The sequence below is a fragment of the Melospiza georgiana genome, chromosome 5 (genome assembly GCF_028018845.1).
Source record: "Melospiza georgiana isolate bMelGeo1 chromosome 5, bMelGeo1.pri, whole genome shotgun sequence".
NCBI lineage: Eukaryota > Metazoa > Chordata > Aves > Passeriformes > Passerellidae > Melospiza > Melospiza georgiana.
This window is the reverse complement of record NC_080434.1, coordinates 16,828,744-16,843,393: the sequence shown is the minus strand read 5'-3', so window position 1 is coordinate 16,843,393 and position 14,650 is coordinate 16,828,744. Positions and strand designations below refer to the sequence as shown.

The window sequence follows — 14,650 nt, the reverse complement described above, 5'->3', positions numbered from 1 at the left end:
AAGCAGGTTTCCTAGGAAACAGTTTCAGCCACCCTGGCATGGGCCAGCTTATACTTTATTCCACAAATTGGGATACCACAGGAGTATCAAACCAGTGCAATAATGACCAATGTATTGACCACTATGGCCAAGCCATGTGGATACTTTATTACTTGAAGGAATGCTTGTCTCGACAAAAATAAATGCTTGTCAAGATAATGACACGCCTGATACTTTTCATCAATAATTGACCAGAGCACGTAGCACTTTTTATTGACCAAGTATTCCCAAAGTATTCTGTATGCAAGTTACAAGTCTATTTCTCCTAATAAATTCACAACCTTGTACAGTCATTTGAAGAATGACAAAAATAAACTAGGTGCATTAAATTCAAAATATAAACCTCAACATCACTGACATTACCAGTTTCGTTTGAAGTCAATTCATATGAAAATGGACTGGGGAACAATATTAAAATTTTTTGCCCTTTTTTTTTTCTTAGGTGGTAATAGAAGTTTTTTCTTCAGACTTTGAAAGAGAAGATGCTCTTACCACTGCAAATGCGTAATTAGGATGGCAACTAAAAAATAGCTTTAACTGTGTTTTTCTCTAACAGAATTTAGTCATGCAATTTACATAAGTACAGTTCAGGAATAATTCATAGTTATTTTCTTAACAACAGAAAAGAGAAGAGGTTTTTCAAACTATGTAGGAAACAATCTGCATTACTTCTCATTATTTTCTTGTGCCAAAATTCTAGAGAAATATGGTAGACATTCAAATGGCTTCTAATTATATAAATCACTTATTTCATTCCCCTAGGTGAATAAGGTGGAAATAAAACAATTCCAACAGTAGTCTTTCCATATGAAATAAGAGTCTCTGTTCCTATTCTGAACATAACAAAAGGTACCCATTTCATAGTTTCAGGAGGACCGGTTTCACTATAAGGAGCCCACATAAAGTAAAACACAAGTAGAATAGTATGCAACTTTTGCATAATTCATTGGCATAATTCATCATAGCATTAGTTGGTTATTGCAGTGCCCAATACATAAGAATAATTTTCAAAAGAGGACATTCACTAGTGCCATTCCTTCAAAAGTCTTACATGGAAAATTAATTTAAACATTGAGCCTACAATGAGGATTAAAGGTTCCAGAACACTTTCAGAATTGTGTCAAAGTGGACTTCAGAATTAATTACCCCTATTAGAAAAAACAAAAAAATATTATTTTATTCCCCCCCACACCAAATCACATATTTGGTTGTAGGCATGGAAATGAATTTGCCCCATCATTCACTCTTGGTAAAGAAGGAAAATATTGTAAAATAAGTGGTGGTATGAATCTTAAGCACAAAAGCACTCAATCAGTTTTTCTACTTTTTCCAAGAACTAGATCTCAGGTGCATAATCATGCCCAATAACGCCAATCCCACAACAAGCACTCAGAGTCATTTTCTAAAGAACATAAACTTCTTTTGCCACTCAATGCTTAAGACCAAGACAATGATACAAGGCCACCTACCTTTACTTGCTGTCTAGCTTACAGAAAAATTTCTTAGGCTGAGTAGCAGACAGAGCCTATTGCCTAACACTCAACAATATCCTGTGCGAAAGTGAGACATCTCTTCTTTGATTAAGTAGCAAAATTTGTGGAAACTTTTCCTCCTTACCCCCAGTCAGATGCTTATAAAATCACATATTCTCAAGGAAAATAAAACTCTGAGCAAAATATTTACCTCTTCTTTGCAATGGAACGGATATTTCTTGACATGCTGAGAGAAACTCAAAATCCCTGTCAAACCTTCTGTGTTGTATGAAGCTTTGGGGGGAAATAATTTAAACCAGCAGTAGCTAAGACCATTCATAAAAAATGTCAGAATTGCTTTGGTTTGAGGGGAGTCCCACATTGGGGAATTTGGAAGAAAGCAAACTAATTAAAAACTACTTCACTCTAGACAAGAATATATTTTTCAACTTTTGAGTTTAAGTAAAAAGTAAATGGTTATTAATTCTGTTTGCACCAAGGGATTATGCAAATTGAAATTAAAAACAGTTTCTTTATTTCAAGTAGCTGAGAAAAACAGATGGAAAACATAAGTCAGAAGACTCAAGCATCTGGAGCACTGGAATTGGCAAATACCTTATCTGGCTGAAAGACTTCCAAGCATTCTCATACTTTCTCCTCCTAAATGTGCGTCTCCTTCAACTATTGATAATCCATCCATTCCTATGGGCTGAAAGAATACAGAAAATCCCTGAGTGAGTCAAAGCACTTGGTACCTCAGAAGTCAGCTCCATCTCTGTACTATTGCCAGAAGAATTACCTTTGAATCCTAAATTTCTTGAAGAAGAGAGATAGCTTACTCCAAATAAGCTTCATGGAGAACAAAAGGCATATTGGTGTTCCTTTCTCTCTGGTGCCTAAGTGCCATGTATGTCCCCAGGACTGGGAAGTGGATTTGCTGACTGCATCCTAACATGCTTGGAGAAACATCTTGTGAAATATTAGTGTGGTATTTTACTTCTCCCAAGAGTACAGGGCCAAAGTTATGATTCCAGGGATTATCTGTGAACTGCGTTTAAGCTGTGTTCATGAATAAAAAACATCCAGGAGAGGGTAAACAAGACATTCTTACACTCCATGGGTTGTTAAATCATTTCCTTCTCGTTCTTATCTGCATAACACCCAGGAGTAAAAGTTCTGAAAGTAATTGTTCTGTGTGACATAAGTGGAAATGAAATCAAAAGCCAAATTCCTGTACTTGTATAAGCAGCAGTATCGAAGATGCCTTAGAAAGGCAATAAGGAGCTGCAGAGAAGATTGAAAAGGAAGTGATTGCAGGGTCCAAGCCTTAGGTATTGCTGGCAATTCATTGCCTTGCAATGTGAATTGCTATATTCCTCCAGCAGCAACTGAGTCTCTCAGAACAGTATATGTTATTCCCAATCTTTCAAGAGCTGCTCTCAATGCTACATCTTAAACCAGACTACTCTTCTAGCTATTCTTCATGCAAAATAAAAACAGTATGGGAAAATAAATGTACTTGCTGGTTTTTCTAAGTGCAGCAGAATCTATTAGCTCCTTTTCACTTTTACTGTTCCAAATATTTCACAGCAAAAGCAAACTTGCAAGCTCCAATTCCAACGAACTTACATCAGTTTTGCTCTTTCATATACATTGTTTTTCTCATTACATTCATTAATGAAAGAATGTTTCTTACTCAGAAAGGATTTAAGGAATGGATAAAGACCAGAAAGCACATAAATTAGCTTTTTCTAGACAGAGTTTTTCTTAGACATAGGCAGCAGGGCATCAGTATCAGCAGAACTGGTTGATGAAAACCAATGTATAAAAATAAATACCTTGATTTTACATTTACAAATCGAGCCTCAAGACTTGTATGAAGGTTGCACAACTAGGAGACTCAGTACAACTCATTTAATAAAAGTATTGCCTAGAACAGAAAAAATCCTCTTTCCTCCAGTCATGCTGCCCACAATATACACAGAGGGAGATTGAACAGAACACCAGGAGAAAATGGTGCCACTGGGACAACAGATTTTGACTGCAATTCACATTTTGGAAAGCTCTATGGTGAAATGGTGGCAGGAACAGAGCTAGATTTTAAGCTAAGTAACTGAATTCAGTCATTTTCTTGCTTTAGAAATGTTTCCTAATGCACAAGAGAAAACCTTTCTAATGAATTCTATGCAACTCAGAACAGAAGGAAAAGCAACTGAAAAACAGTAATATCTCAAAAAGTGAAACAGAACAGACCTATTAAAAAGAGTTGGGTTTTTTTCAGTCACAGGTTTAAGTAGTCAAAAAACAACTGAAGGTCTTTTATATTCTGCAGTTGGACCTGTAAAGTCTCACTGGGGTTTCTTAATGAAACACCACAGTGTACTGGGAAAAGACAATCAAGTTTTTGTGGTAAATTCTTACTGGGCCTGTTTGTTTTACTTTCTCTGTTGGTTTACAGGCACTTGTTCATCAGAATTTATTCCAAGTAAACTCAAGGTGCCCTGGGTTTAAAGACCTTGAAGTCACTTTCAGTTCATAGTTATTGATATAATCAAGAAATGAAACTTTATACTGGAAAGACCAACACTACAGACAAGAACTGCAGCCATAAAATGCAAGGTATGGCCTTGCAGTGTGTGCCTCTCTGAAAGGGAAAAGGATATGGGAAATAATCTCCCTCCTCCTCCTGATTCTTTTTTTTCCCTCCATTTTTGCCAACACATAGTCATTCTTAGATGATGACATGAGAACAGACTAGGTCTTTTTGATTCCTCTCACAATTTTTGCATTTGACTTCAAATTTAACCTTAATTGCCTTCTGTTTCCAACAATTTTACACCACACAGACTTACAACATCTCACTTATCTAATCCTAGGAAATATGACAATAAGTGCACTGTACTATATAAATACTTAAAATGACATGCAAACCTGAATGATTAAGAATGTAATGTGCTTCACTGTCTGTCATTCAAGTGACTCATTACTTCACAAATTAAATCAAACACTAATGTCCATCTAAAATCATCTGTAGCTTGTTATCTAGTTTGACTATTTGCTTCAGAAATTTCTGCTTTCAGAAGGATGATGACTTAATATTTAATCATGGATTTCCAGAGAGAAACAGCAAAGAAAGCCTCATACGAATCTCACTCTTTTAAACTATGAGTATTTTGTTTTAAACAAAAGAGTAACCTTGCAGGGAAAGATGCAATTCTCTGGGGGTGATTTGGCATCTTTCATTTCAAAACTTAAAACATTCAAAATTAGAACTGAATTACCTGAAATTGTGACAAGAAAAATTTAGGATTTTCTTTGCAGGGTAAAAGTTAGTTTGGGATTTCTGGTCCCTTGAAGAAAACCTGAAATGTTGTATTTAATAGTAATTTAAACTGAAACTTCATTCCTTCAAATTTAATTTGTGCAGCAGCTGAAATCTAAAAGCTGGTTTTCGTACAGCTTGTGAAGGTTTATTAGCTTTAGGAGACCTTTAAGTAGACTCTAGACTCTTCTTGCCTTGCCCTTCAATATCTCACAGAAAACTAGACAATGAGCATTTGGATGTCAGAAAAAAGACAACTTTCTTTTGGAAAAAAATTTACACAATTGAGTATGCCAAACAGGCAACATGGACTCTTTCTGTGATTTCTAGCATCTCTAGAGCATGAGTGACATGGATTAAACTACAACAGATTAAACTCAACCAGATTAAGCTACATTTGTTGCTGGGATGCTTTACTGTTTTGGTTCTCAAGCACTGCACAGATGAACTGTAAGCTGTAAATACAGATTGACCTGTTTACACTCTGAAAATTTGGACACAAAATCCTTTCATTCAGTACCTATGATATTCCTAATTCTAGGAACAGTTTCACATGCACAGCTGGAACTGCAAGGCCTGCTAATTAAATATCAAAATAAATAATGAAGACTCTCAAGTGTTCTGAAATTACAGAAGTCCTGAAAGGTGCTGAAGTAACACTTATCATTCCTGACAGATCTATAAAAACACAACAACATGCAAAGGGCACCCGTAAATCAATGACAGGGAGTTGAAGTAACATGGTAAAACTACAGAATTGAGACTTCCATCTATACAATGTGTGCAAGGCAGAGGTGTAAGTCCCCAGCAGAACAGTGGCAGTTACGTCAAAAGCAATGAAATAGCAATGCCATTTAATGATAAACTGATTTGACAACATATCTTATGCATCACTTCACATACATAGTTTAGTCCAGAAATTTCTGTCCACATAAAATCATAAATAACCTTTTCCCCCCTACCCCATAAATCACATATAGAGTCCCATAAACTTCTATATATGCCTAGACACAGATACACAGACATACCTGTGAAAGGTAAAAGTGATACCATGTTTTGGTGTGCTGCCTTCCTTTATTAAACTGATCTTCCTACTCACAGGATGATTTATAGTTAACTGATGAAAAGTGCTTCAGAAGAACCAACTATTATAAATGTTTTATATTTGGCCAGATGCCTCTTTTTTGCCTTTAAATGATGATCAGTGCATATATATAACAATAAGCATTCTTATAAGCAAAATCTTGCACATTACAGTCCATCCAGCAAGAAAGATTGTTAATTGGTGCTAGCTACTAAATGAAAAATTGCTTTATGCTTCCCATAGGAAGATGTAATGAGAGTTAAGGAGGATACCATAACATTTTTATGCAAAATCATTTAATTATGTTAGTTGGAATTTCATAAAAACATGAACCAAAGACATGTAAGTATGGCAAATTTCAGCTGTTTGGATTTTTCCCTTGGTAAAACTAGAAACAGTATGAAATGGCACTTTGTACAGAGAAAATACAGGAACTGTTCATAGAGATCCCTGTTATTCCTCAGTATTCACAAGTACAAATGAACAAGAGACTTCCCAGCATGGATCTATCATGTCTAGTTCCATTTCAGCTACAAAAAGAAAACCTGTGGTGTAAACATGTGACATATTGTGCTGAAAATGGTAGCTGGACTAGTATTTGACATAACTGAAAAGAGAAATATGGGAGTGAAATTTTTACATGAGTTGCAAGTTGTCCTCACGTGTTTGGAGCACAAAGCAGAGCCCCTCTTCATTTGTGCTCACTGGAAACTATGGTAGCTAACAGATGTTGTGATGCCTGCGGAAAACAACAAATAAGGATCACCAGCCAAGGGAATTGTTAGGCTCTGAAATTACACAGGATGCTGCAGTTGCTCATTTCCTACAACTTAGCGATATTCAAATCACATCTAAAAATTTGGGACAAGAAATAGACTTGCAGACCACAATAAAAATAGACAGCAAGGTGAATAAAGGCCAAAATGAGGTGTCTGAATAAAACACTCTGTAACCTTATGCCATGGTAAGATGTACAGAAAAGAAGTGATATCTAATATAGCCAAATATATTACTTGCAAAAATCAATACAAATAACATCAGGAAAGGTTTTCTTGTTATATTTCTTCACAAAAAGATGATCTCCAGTCAAGAAAAAAATAATAGAGTCAGATTAAAAGGAAAAACTATATAAAAGCATATTCAGCTTTCCATTGACTAACTTTAAAAATTAATTACAAGAAAATTATTAATGGATGTTGAAATGCTAGCCCAAACTAAAAAGGCTTAATATCATTATTATTTCTTTCAGGTGGTAAAAATGATGATTGTGGTTGTGCTGACATTTGCCGTCTGCTGGCTGCCCTACCACATTTACTTCATAGTCACTGGCATCTATCAACAATTAAACCGGTGGAAATACATTCAGCAAATCTATTTAGCCAGCTTTTGGCTTGCCATGAGCTCTACAATGTACAATCCCATTATCTACTGCTGTCTTAATAAGAGGTAAGAGCTGGTTATGAAATGAGGTGCATAACTTCACCAAGAACATAAACTGCTTAAATGGAAAAAAGACACAGATTTTTCACTTAAACAGATTCCAGTTAGTAGGGAAAAAACAAAATTTAAAAAAAACTTTTTTAAGGTTTGTACTTGAAAAGAAGCCCCAAAAACCCAGAGGCAGACTTCCAGTAAATATTCTGGCCTACTTCAAATTTGAGAGCAAAATGCAGTTTTCAGAAACCAGTCCTTTCCATGTGCACCCCCAAAATTTTTTTTAAAAAACCTATAGCATTTTAATGGTTTTGGTTTGCAAAATATAAAAATAAAGAAGATGGTAATTAGTGATATAGAGTGCATGCTGTATGTTCACCAATTGTATACCCAATTTTGTTTTGCTGGAAGAATGCAATACAAAACGTGATTAGCTGTGCTCTGTAGATCTCAGCATTAGATTTACACTGCGCTCCAAGATCTGCAATAGGCTGATAAGTACTATACAAGTATTTATATTCTCATTATTTAATACTAAATTACAGTAGTGTTTGATAGCAGCACATTATGCTCTGAATTTCAAAGGCACTGTACCTATTGAGTTTGGTGACATTTTACAGATACTTGCTAGCCTGAGACTACTGCATTCCAGAATAGACTCAAATCTTTCATTTCAAGTTATAAGACCAGGATCTACACAAACATCATCCTAGCCATCCTATTCACAAGTATTTCTTCTAGCATTATTGGATAAAGAACACCAGGAACAATTAATTACTTCACAAACTCAGTCAGTATGAATCAGTATTAAGCAATCTTAAATATTATTTTAAATCTCTTTTGACTTCGCAGCCAGTGCAAAGTTTAATTACTGTCAAACTTCATAGCAATATTGCACGGTATTCCTAAACCCCAACTAAAGATCATGTAGTACTTGTCAAAAGGAATCTAATCAAAAATGAAGTGAACAAATCCTAACAAGTTTTTATTGGTGCAAAAACACTGGCATCATCCTTCTTGATGAGGATAACTTACGACAATTCCATTCATGGTCTTTTAAAAAGACAATGCAATGACTAAATTCATAGAGCCTTCTGATGAGCTTTTCATCATTTACAACTGTTTAAAGACAAGGTAAAGTTTTAGCATGGCAGAACAAAACTAACTCAAATGGCAAATTTTGCATTAATTTCAACAGAAACCAGATTTCACTAAGTGTCCAGTGTCTGCAAAATCAAAGACAAGGAAAAATGAGGGCTCATATTTTTCAATTACCACCATAAAACTTCTAAACCAATCCCATTTTCTTCAAAAACTTTTTATGGCACAATTACAAAAGTATTTATAAAAAAATAATATCTCTGATGTGGCTTATGTTGACACTTGCAAACTGCAAAATTAAATGTCCGGATTCAAGAATACAGTCAAAGAAAAATTAATATTTTGAGACATACTAAAGGTCACCTTATTCAGAATTTGATACAAGAATGAAGTCCTGGTGACAGTGCTCTTATAATTAAGTTCCATATTGAAATGAAGATACCAGAATATCTGCTTCCTTTTCATTAAATAGGAAAAGAGAGCTTGTTGCTGGGAGTCAGATCAATTCATGCCTCTGCTGGATCTAGTATCAGACAGTTAGAACATCTATCCCCAGCATCATCTTCCAGGCTAATTAGGATATTACGTATCTAGATAAAGACAGCATTATTTCAAGATGAAGAAAAAACATGCCCTGAATTATAAAGAGGATGGAAGGTGCCAAGAAAAGTAATACAGTTAAAAGATGGTTTGGTTTTACAATTCCTGTCCCTAAATCCATTTCCATTAGAGGCTCTTTCAGTATTTTTCCAAAATATGGACCGCATGTAAAGAGAATGCTGAATAGCAACCTACCTGCTCGGTTGTCATCATGTGAGAACTCCACGGCAAACTTAAAAATTTGAGGAAGGAAAAGTCACGTCTGTGAGATCTGTTAACTCTACCTAAACACTTGATCTGAATTTTTACCTACAGTCATCACTGTGGTAGTTTAATCACTGCTGCAAAAAACTTACAGACAGGATAAACAACAGAGCTGATTGTTTAAACAGAACAAGAACAGCAAGAAAAGGGAGAAAGATAAGCTTTAGGTCAAGGTGAAAAGGTGTTCTTTTTCCATTTATACACAGATACACAGAGAATTGCTTTTCTAATTAATATATTAAGCATTTATTCTGGAAATGCATACATACAAAATGTAACAATGGTCTTTACGGTGAATCCCTGCCTCTGTATGAGTATTGCAAACACTGATGCTCTAAAGCCTCAAAATGCCCGTTTATAGATTGCTCACATTCAGATTTCAACTTTGTAGGATCCTCTTCATTATTAAAAATTATTTTCCAAATATTTCACATGAACAATTATTAGTCATTAACTCTTTCTCATATAAGCATCCCTGTTAGAGAGAAACACAGAAGGGATATTGAAATTTGAAAATTGGGATGGCACTTTACAGAAAAGTTACCAAGTTCCTTGCTGAAAGAAGATGAAAATATAGGTGCAGATCTCATTAGAGGTCAAATCAAAACAATTTCTGTGAAGACAGTTCTGTGAAAGTTAGCGTTTGTTTACTTTGCAGAGGCAAAAGACAGGAAATTCATTATAAGGAAAACACCGCTGTTAAAATGCAGGACAGCATACAGAAAATCAAACTGAAATGAGTTGTTATCACTATCTTTTTTGTCCTACTCTGACTTCAGTCAAGGAAACTCCCACTGACTTCAGCCCATCCAGGCCTAGGGGCAGGATAACTGGCCAGTCAGTACCCTGGCAGCACTCTGTGCTTTCAGATGAAGGCCTGGGGCCTTGCAAGCCCAGGCTTTCACCAGGCTTCTTTCCTCGTAGGTTCCGAGCTGGCTTCAAGCGAGCTCTGCGCTGGTGCCCCTTCATTGAGGTGTCCAGCTATGAGGAGCTGGAGCTGAAGGCAGCCAGGTTCCACCCCACACGGCAGAGCAGCCTCTACGCTGTGTCCAGGATGGACTCCAGCATGACCGTGGTGTTGGACACCAACGATGGAGACAGCGTGCACGCCAGCCATAAGAAAAGAGCAGCTCCAAGGGACCTGAACTTCAATGGTTGCTCACAGAGGAATTCTAAGACTGTCTCCTCGGCCTCAAGCCTCATCAGTTCACTGCATACATCAGCAGATGTTTATTCCTAAACATTTCTCTTTGCTAGAAGGGCAACTCTGGACAATGTTCTCCCACTTTGGGACTTGGAATCCATACCACAGGAAAGCAAACCAGATTCCACTAATAAACCCTAGCTATAAATATTGTGAGATTTTTGGGAAATCTCTTCCTTTTTTTTGTTTTGGAGAGGAAAAGGAATTTGAAGACGTGTGTGTCTCAGTCCAAAAGCATAGTTGCACCTCAGCCACAACAGTGTTTGTAGGGATTATCCAGAATAAACCAATGGCATTAAAAATTTTGTTTCAGTTGTCTCTGACCAGTGGCATTTATGTTTGACTTACCAAAATGTAACAGGCTTCTTTACTTATTGAAGCAGAAATGTACTGTGTTTTCCATTACGAGTGTATTAATTCTACAGTAACAAAATTACGTGATATTTGATTATAAAGATGTATTTATAATGAACACCTAATGAGCCCCAAGTCTATTAAGCTGTTTCACAATTTAGCTCCATTCCCAGACAAACAGATAAAATTAAGTTCACGTGAATGTAGTTCAGCTCTGTCTGCAACAGTAATTTTGCAAATATATATAAGAACATGACTAAGAGATAAGTTAATTCTACCAAAGTTTGCATATTAGTAAACATTAGATTCTAATGGGATTGTACTTCCAGGGGAATATGTTGCTTGGATGAATCTCTCATAGCTTTGTATCTTAGTTCTATGGGTAAGGTCTGTCTCGGTGACCTTAACAGAACCTTTCTGACTGACATAAGAAACGCCAAAAGATTTTAAACTGGAGATTCATATATGAAAAAATAAGACTGTGGCAACAGACTCTTTTCTGCAGAAGATAAAGTAACAAGACTCAAGATGACAAACTTCCACTGGGAAAAAAACCCTAATTTGGGCTCTTTTCACAAATTTTCCATAGCTTGATGCATGTAAAAATACTCCTGTGCCTGCCTCTGAAAATATTCTAGGCATTCTTACACAGACATGTTTCCACTGACAAAATCCACTTACCATCACTGTTGCAGAGGGAGCTGATTGTAACAAAAAAAGGGACCAGAGAGCAGACTTAGTTTTAGCTAAATGACTGCGTCAGTTGCATGGATAGACTGGTTTCATGAATGTTTGTTGTCAAACAGTTAATGAAAATACAAACAAGAGTGTGAATGTCTTCCCCAGTTAGCCAGACCAGCACAGGACAGGGTATATCTGGCTGAACCCAACACAGTACCAAAGGTGAGCAATTAATAAAGCGACATTTGGAGAGAGAAAGGCTTGAGCTGGCTTTAGTCCACATCCCAGCAACCGGGGATGATCAGCATTGTGACCATGAGCATATCAAACAAGATCAGTAAAACAAGAATCATATTTGTATTGTGATTCATGTACATAGTCAATTGTTACGTTCTGCTAAGCGTTAGCTTGTACTTGTATAGTGATTGCAGTGAACTGTGGTATCACTAAATCAAAATCCTAAAGTAAAATATCCTCAAATACATAAACCTGATACGTTAAATTCTCCATGTACAGAAAAACCGAAGAACCTGATCACAGAATATTGTACTCTTACAAAAACGAATCACAATTCCAGACTCACACTTTTTCTATCTATGGCCTGATATTAAATCCACTGAAACAATCCATTCCTTAATTACTTCCCTTTTAAATGTTGGTCCATGCTTTTCAACAGTCTACTTCTCTAAAAAAAACAGGTATTTTCCAACATTGTAAGTGTCATGCTCTCATTTCACCTTGTCTTTTTTTAGTGTGTAGTAATCCAGCAAGTGTCATGCAATGCCTATAAAATACTTGTGAATTTTTTCCCTTTAAATATTCTGTTTTAAGAACTTTAAATCTTCCCAGGTTTTTAGCAACTCTTTTAAGAAGATCCAGGATAGTCACAAACAAACAAAAAATGATGCTAAGTCTATTAACCTGATGGTGATGTACTACAAATACATGCTGTGAAGTCCTCTGTCTGCTCATGTACAACTTCTGAGAAACATAAATAGAGAAAATGTATACTTGTTAAATAAACAGTCTTTTCTAACAATGGCTATTACAAAATTAGTGTTGATAAATTTATTGTTTTTAAATGTAGAGTATAAATTTTAAAAAGCTGTATATAAAAGTACAGCAGCATAAATGTATAAAATATCATCTTCATGTAACATTTAGGATTTTTCATTGTCAAATACCAAGAAAGCAATGGTGGCCCCCTCACACTTGTACCTCTAGTGAAACAATTTCACTTTAGGTGTTTATGATATGACATCCTGGACAACTAATCCATTGATAATATCTCTATATTTTCATGGGCTAGAGGTATCAAAACACCCTCACCATTCCTATAGTTCTTCTGAAGTTACAGGATATTCCTGTACAATAAATTGAGAAATCTCTCCCTGTAATCACAGCACTGCTTTAACAAAACATTACAGTGATAATGTGGTGCAAACCAATCTGTGTCTCAGCCCCCAAGAACATGCAGGGCTACACACTTAAACAAGTAGCACAGCAAAAGCTGTGACTGACAGCAGCTTCCATATGAATTACTATTTTTGAACAAGCATTTTCAGCAAGTGACCTGGTCACTATAAAATTCCTTACAAGCCTCCTGACACCCCTCACTAAGTGTAGAGGAAATCAGATCACCCTCAGTTTGTGTCTGCTCAAAGACTGCTCAAAGTAGTAGTGGGCATTCAGAGCACATGCTCTTGCATGATTGCTGGTGCAGCACTGGGGCTGTCTCATATCTGCAACCTTCAATCCACACCTTTCAGTTTTGCTAGGAGTGAGTTAAGGAAATCATACCAATACAGAGCTAGCTTCTTACCAAGAGGGGCACAATAACACCCCAAAACAGCTGCAATTAAACAGCATCAGGAAAGGTCTTCTGATCCTGAAATCTTCTGAAACATGTTCGTCCTTCTCAGTATAACAGTTCGTAGTACTTCAGCCCAGGCTCCTACTGGAGTCTGCCTCAAACATTTATGTGATGAAGAGATCATTGCTCCCTGAACAGCCATTTTGCAAGGACATTCCCTTGGTAGGGAACAGGTTTAAGTTTCACACCACCAAAGACAAAATAATCAGCATCAGTTTACTCTGTCATTCCCTTGACATTGGCTAAACATCGAAAAAAAAAAAAAAAAGAAAAAAAAGAAAAAAAGAAAAAAAAAGAAACCCTTCCCCCCTCCCCCCAAAAAAACCCCATGCAACCAAACCAACTTAAAAAGCTAAATACGACTATCTAAACAATAAAAAAAAGGTCCCTCATTTCTTGTCTCAAATCTTTGTGGTGGTGCATTCTCCTCCCCACACTCTTTTTTGAACCACTCTACAACCTCAGGAATCCCCACTGGGCACTGGCCTTTGTGTGATGAGTTGGGTGGTCAAGCTTCCCTTGACCATATGGCAACTCTTGAGTGGTTGAGCTGGGAACATCCCTGAGATGAAGGACAAGAGCACAGTCAGTCCCCCACTTACAGCCTTGGGACTTTCCCTGAACCACAACCTAAGGGGAATACTACCATTGTGGCTGAAGTTTAGAAAACTTGAAATTGTATTGGAAACAATTTGGAATTGCTTTGGAAACTCCAGTCATTACTTATCTGAGGATGGAAATCTTACAGATTACATCTCGCTACCCTATAAATAGAGGTCCTAAGTGAGGCCCTTTGAGCTTCCCTAGACTTCAGCGGAATGCACCAGAATCTCCCTTTGAGTGGGAGATGGCTCTCAGAGCTTGCAAGCTCTCATGTTTGTGAGAAAGCTGAAGACAGGGCACAGGAAGATAAAGTCTCACTCCTTGAGCCCTAACCGCTGAGAAAAGCCAAAGCACTCGACAGTATTTGACAGAAATCAGGGGGAATTTTTCACAGGTACTTCTGTACACACTTCATTGTGTGCATGCATATGTGTGAATTGATTTAAATATCCTGTAGCAAATATAGCATAAACACTGACATCTCAGGATAATTAAGTCACTTCTGCAATTTTAGTCAATTTTATTGAATTACTGCATAAATGCTGAATTAGTTAATTGATTAAGTACTACTTAAATCCTTTCAGCATGAAACACTGATCAGGTGTAAGGTTAAGTTTTT

General features: G+C 36.6%; 1 protein-coding gene across 1 annotated transcript in view; it reads left to right on the top strand.

The window, feature by feature from the left end:
* The window catches only part of TACR3 (tachykinin receptor 3), a 35,838-nt gene extending 25,282 nt beyond the window's left edge, over positions 1-10,556 (top strand). The window contains exons 4-5 of the mRNA XM_058024750.1: positions 7,167-7,363; positions 10,241-10,556. Coding sequence (XP_057880733.1) covers positions 7,167-7,363; positions 10,241-10,556 — 513 coding nt within the window. The remainder of the gene's footprint in view (positions 1-7,166; positions 7,364-10,240) is intronic.
* Positions 10,557-14,650: the final 4,094 nt, after the last annotated feature.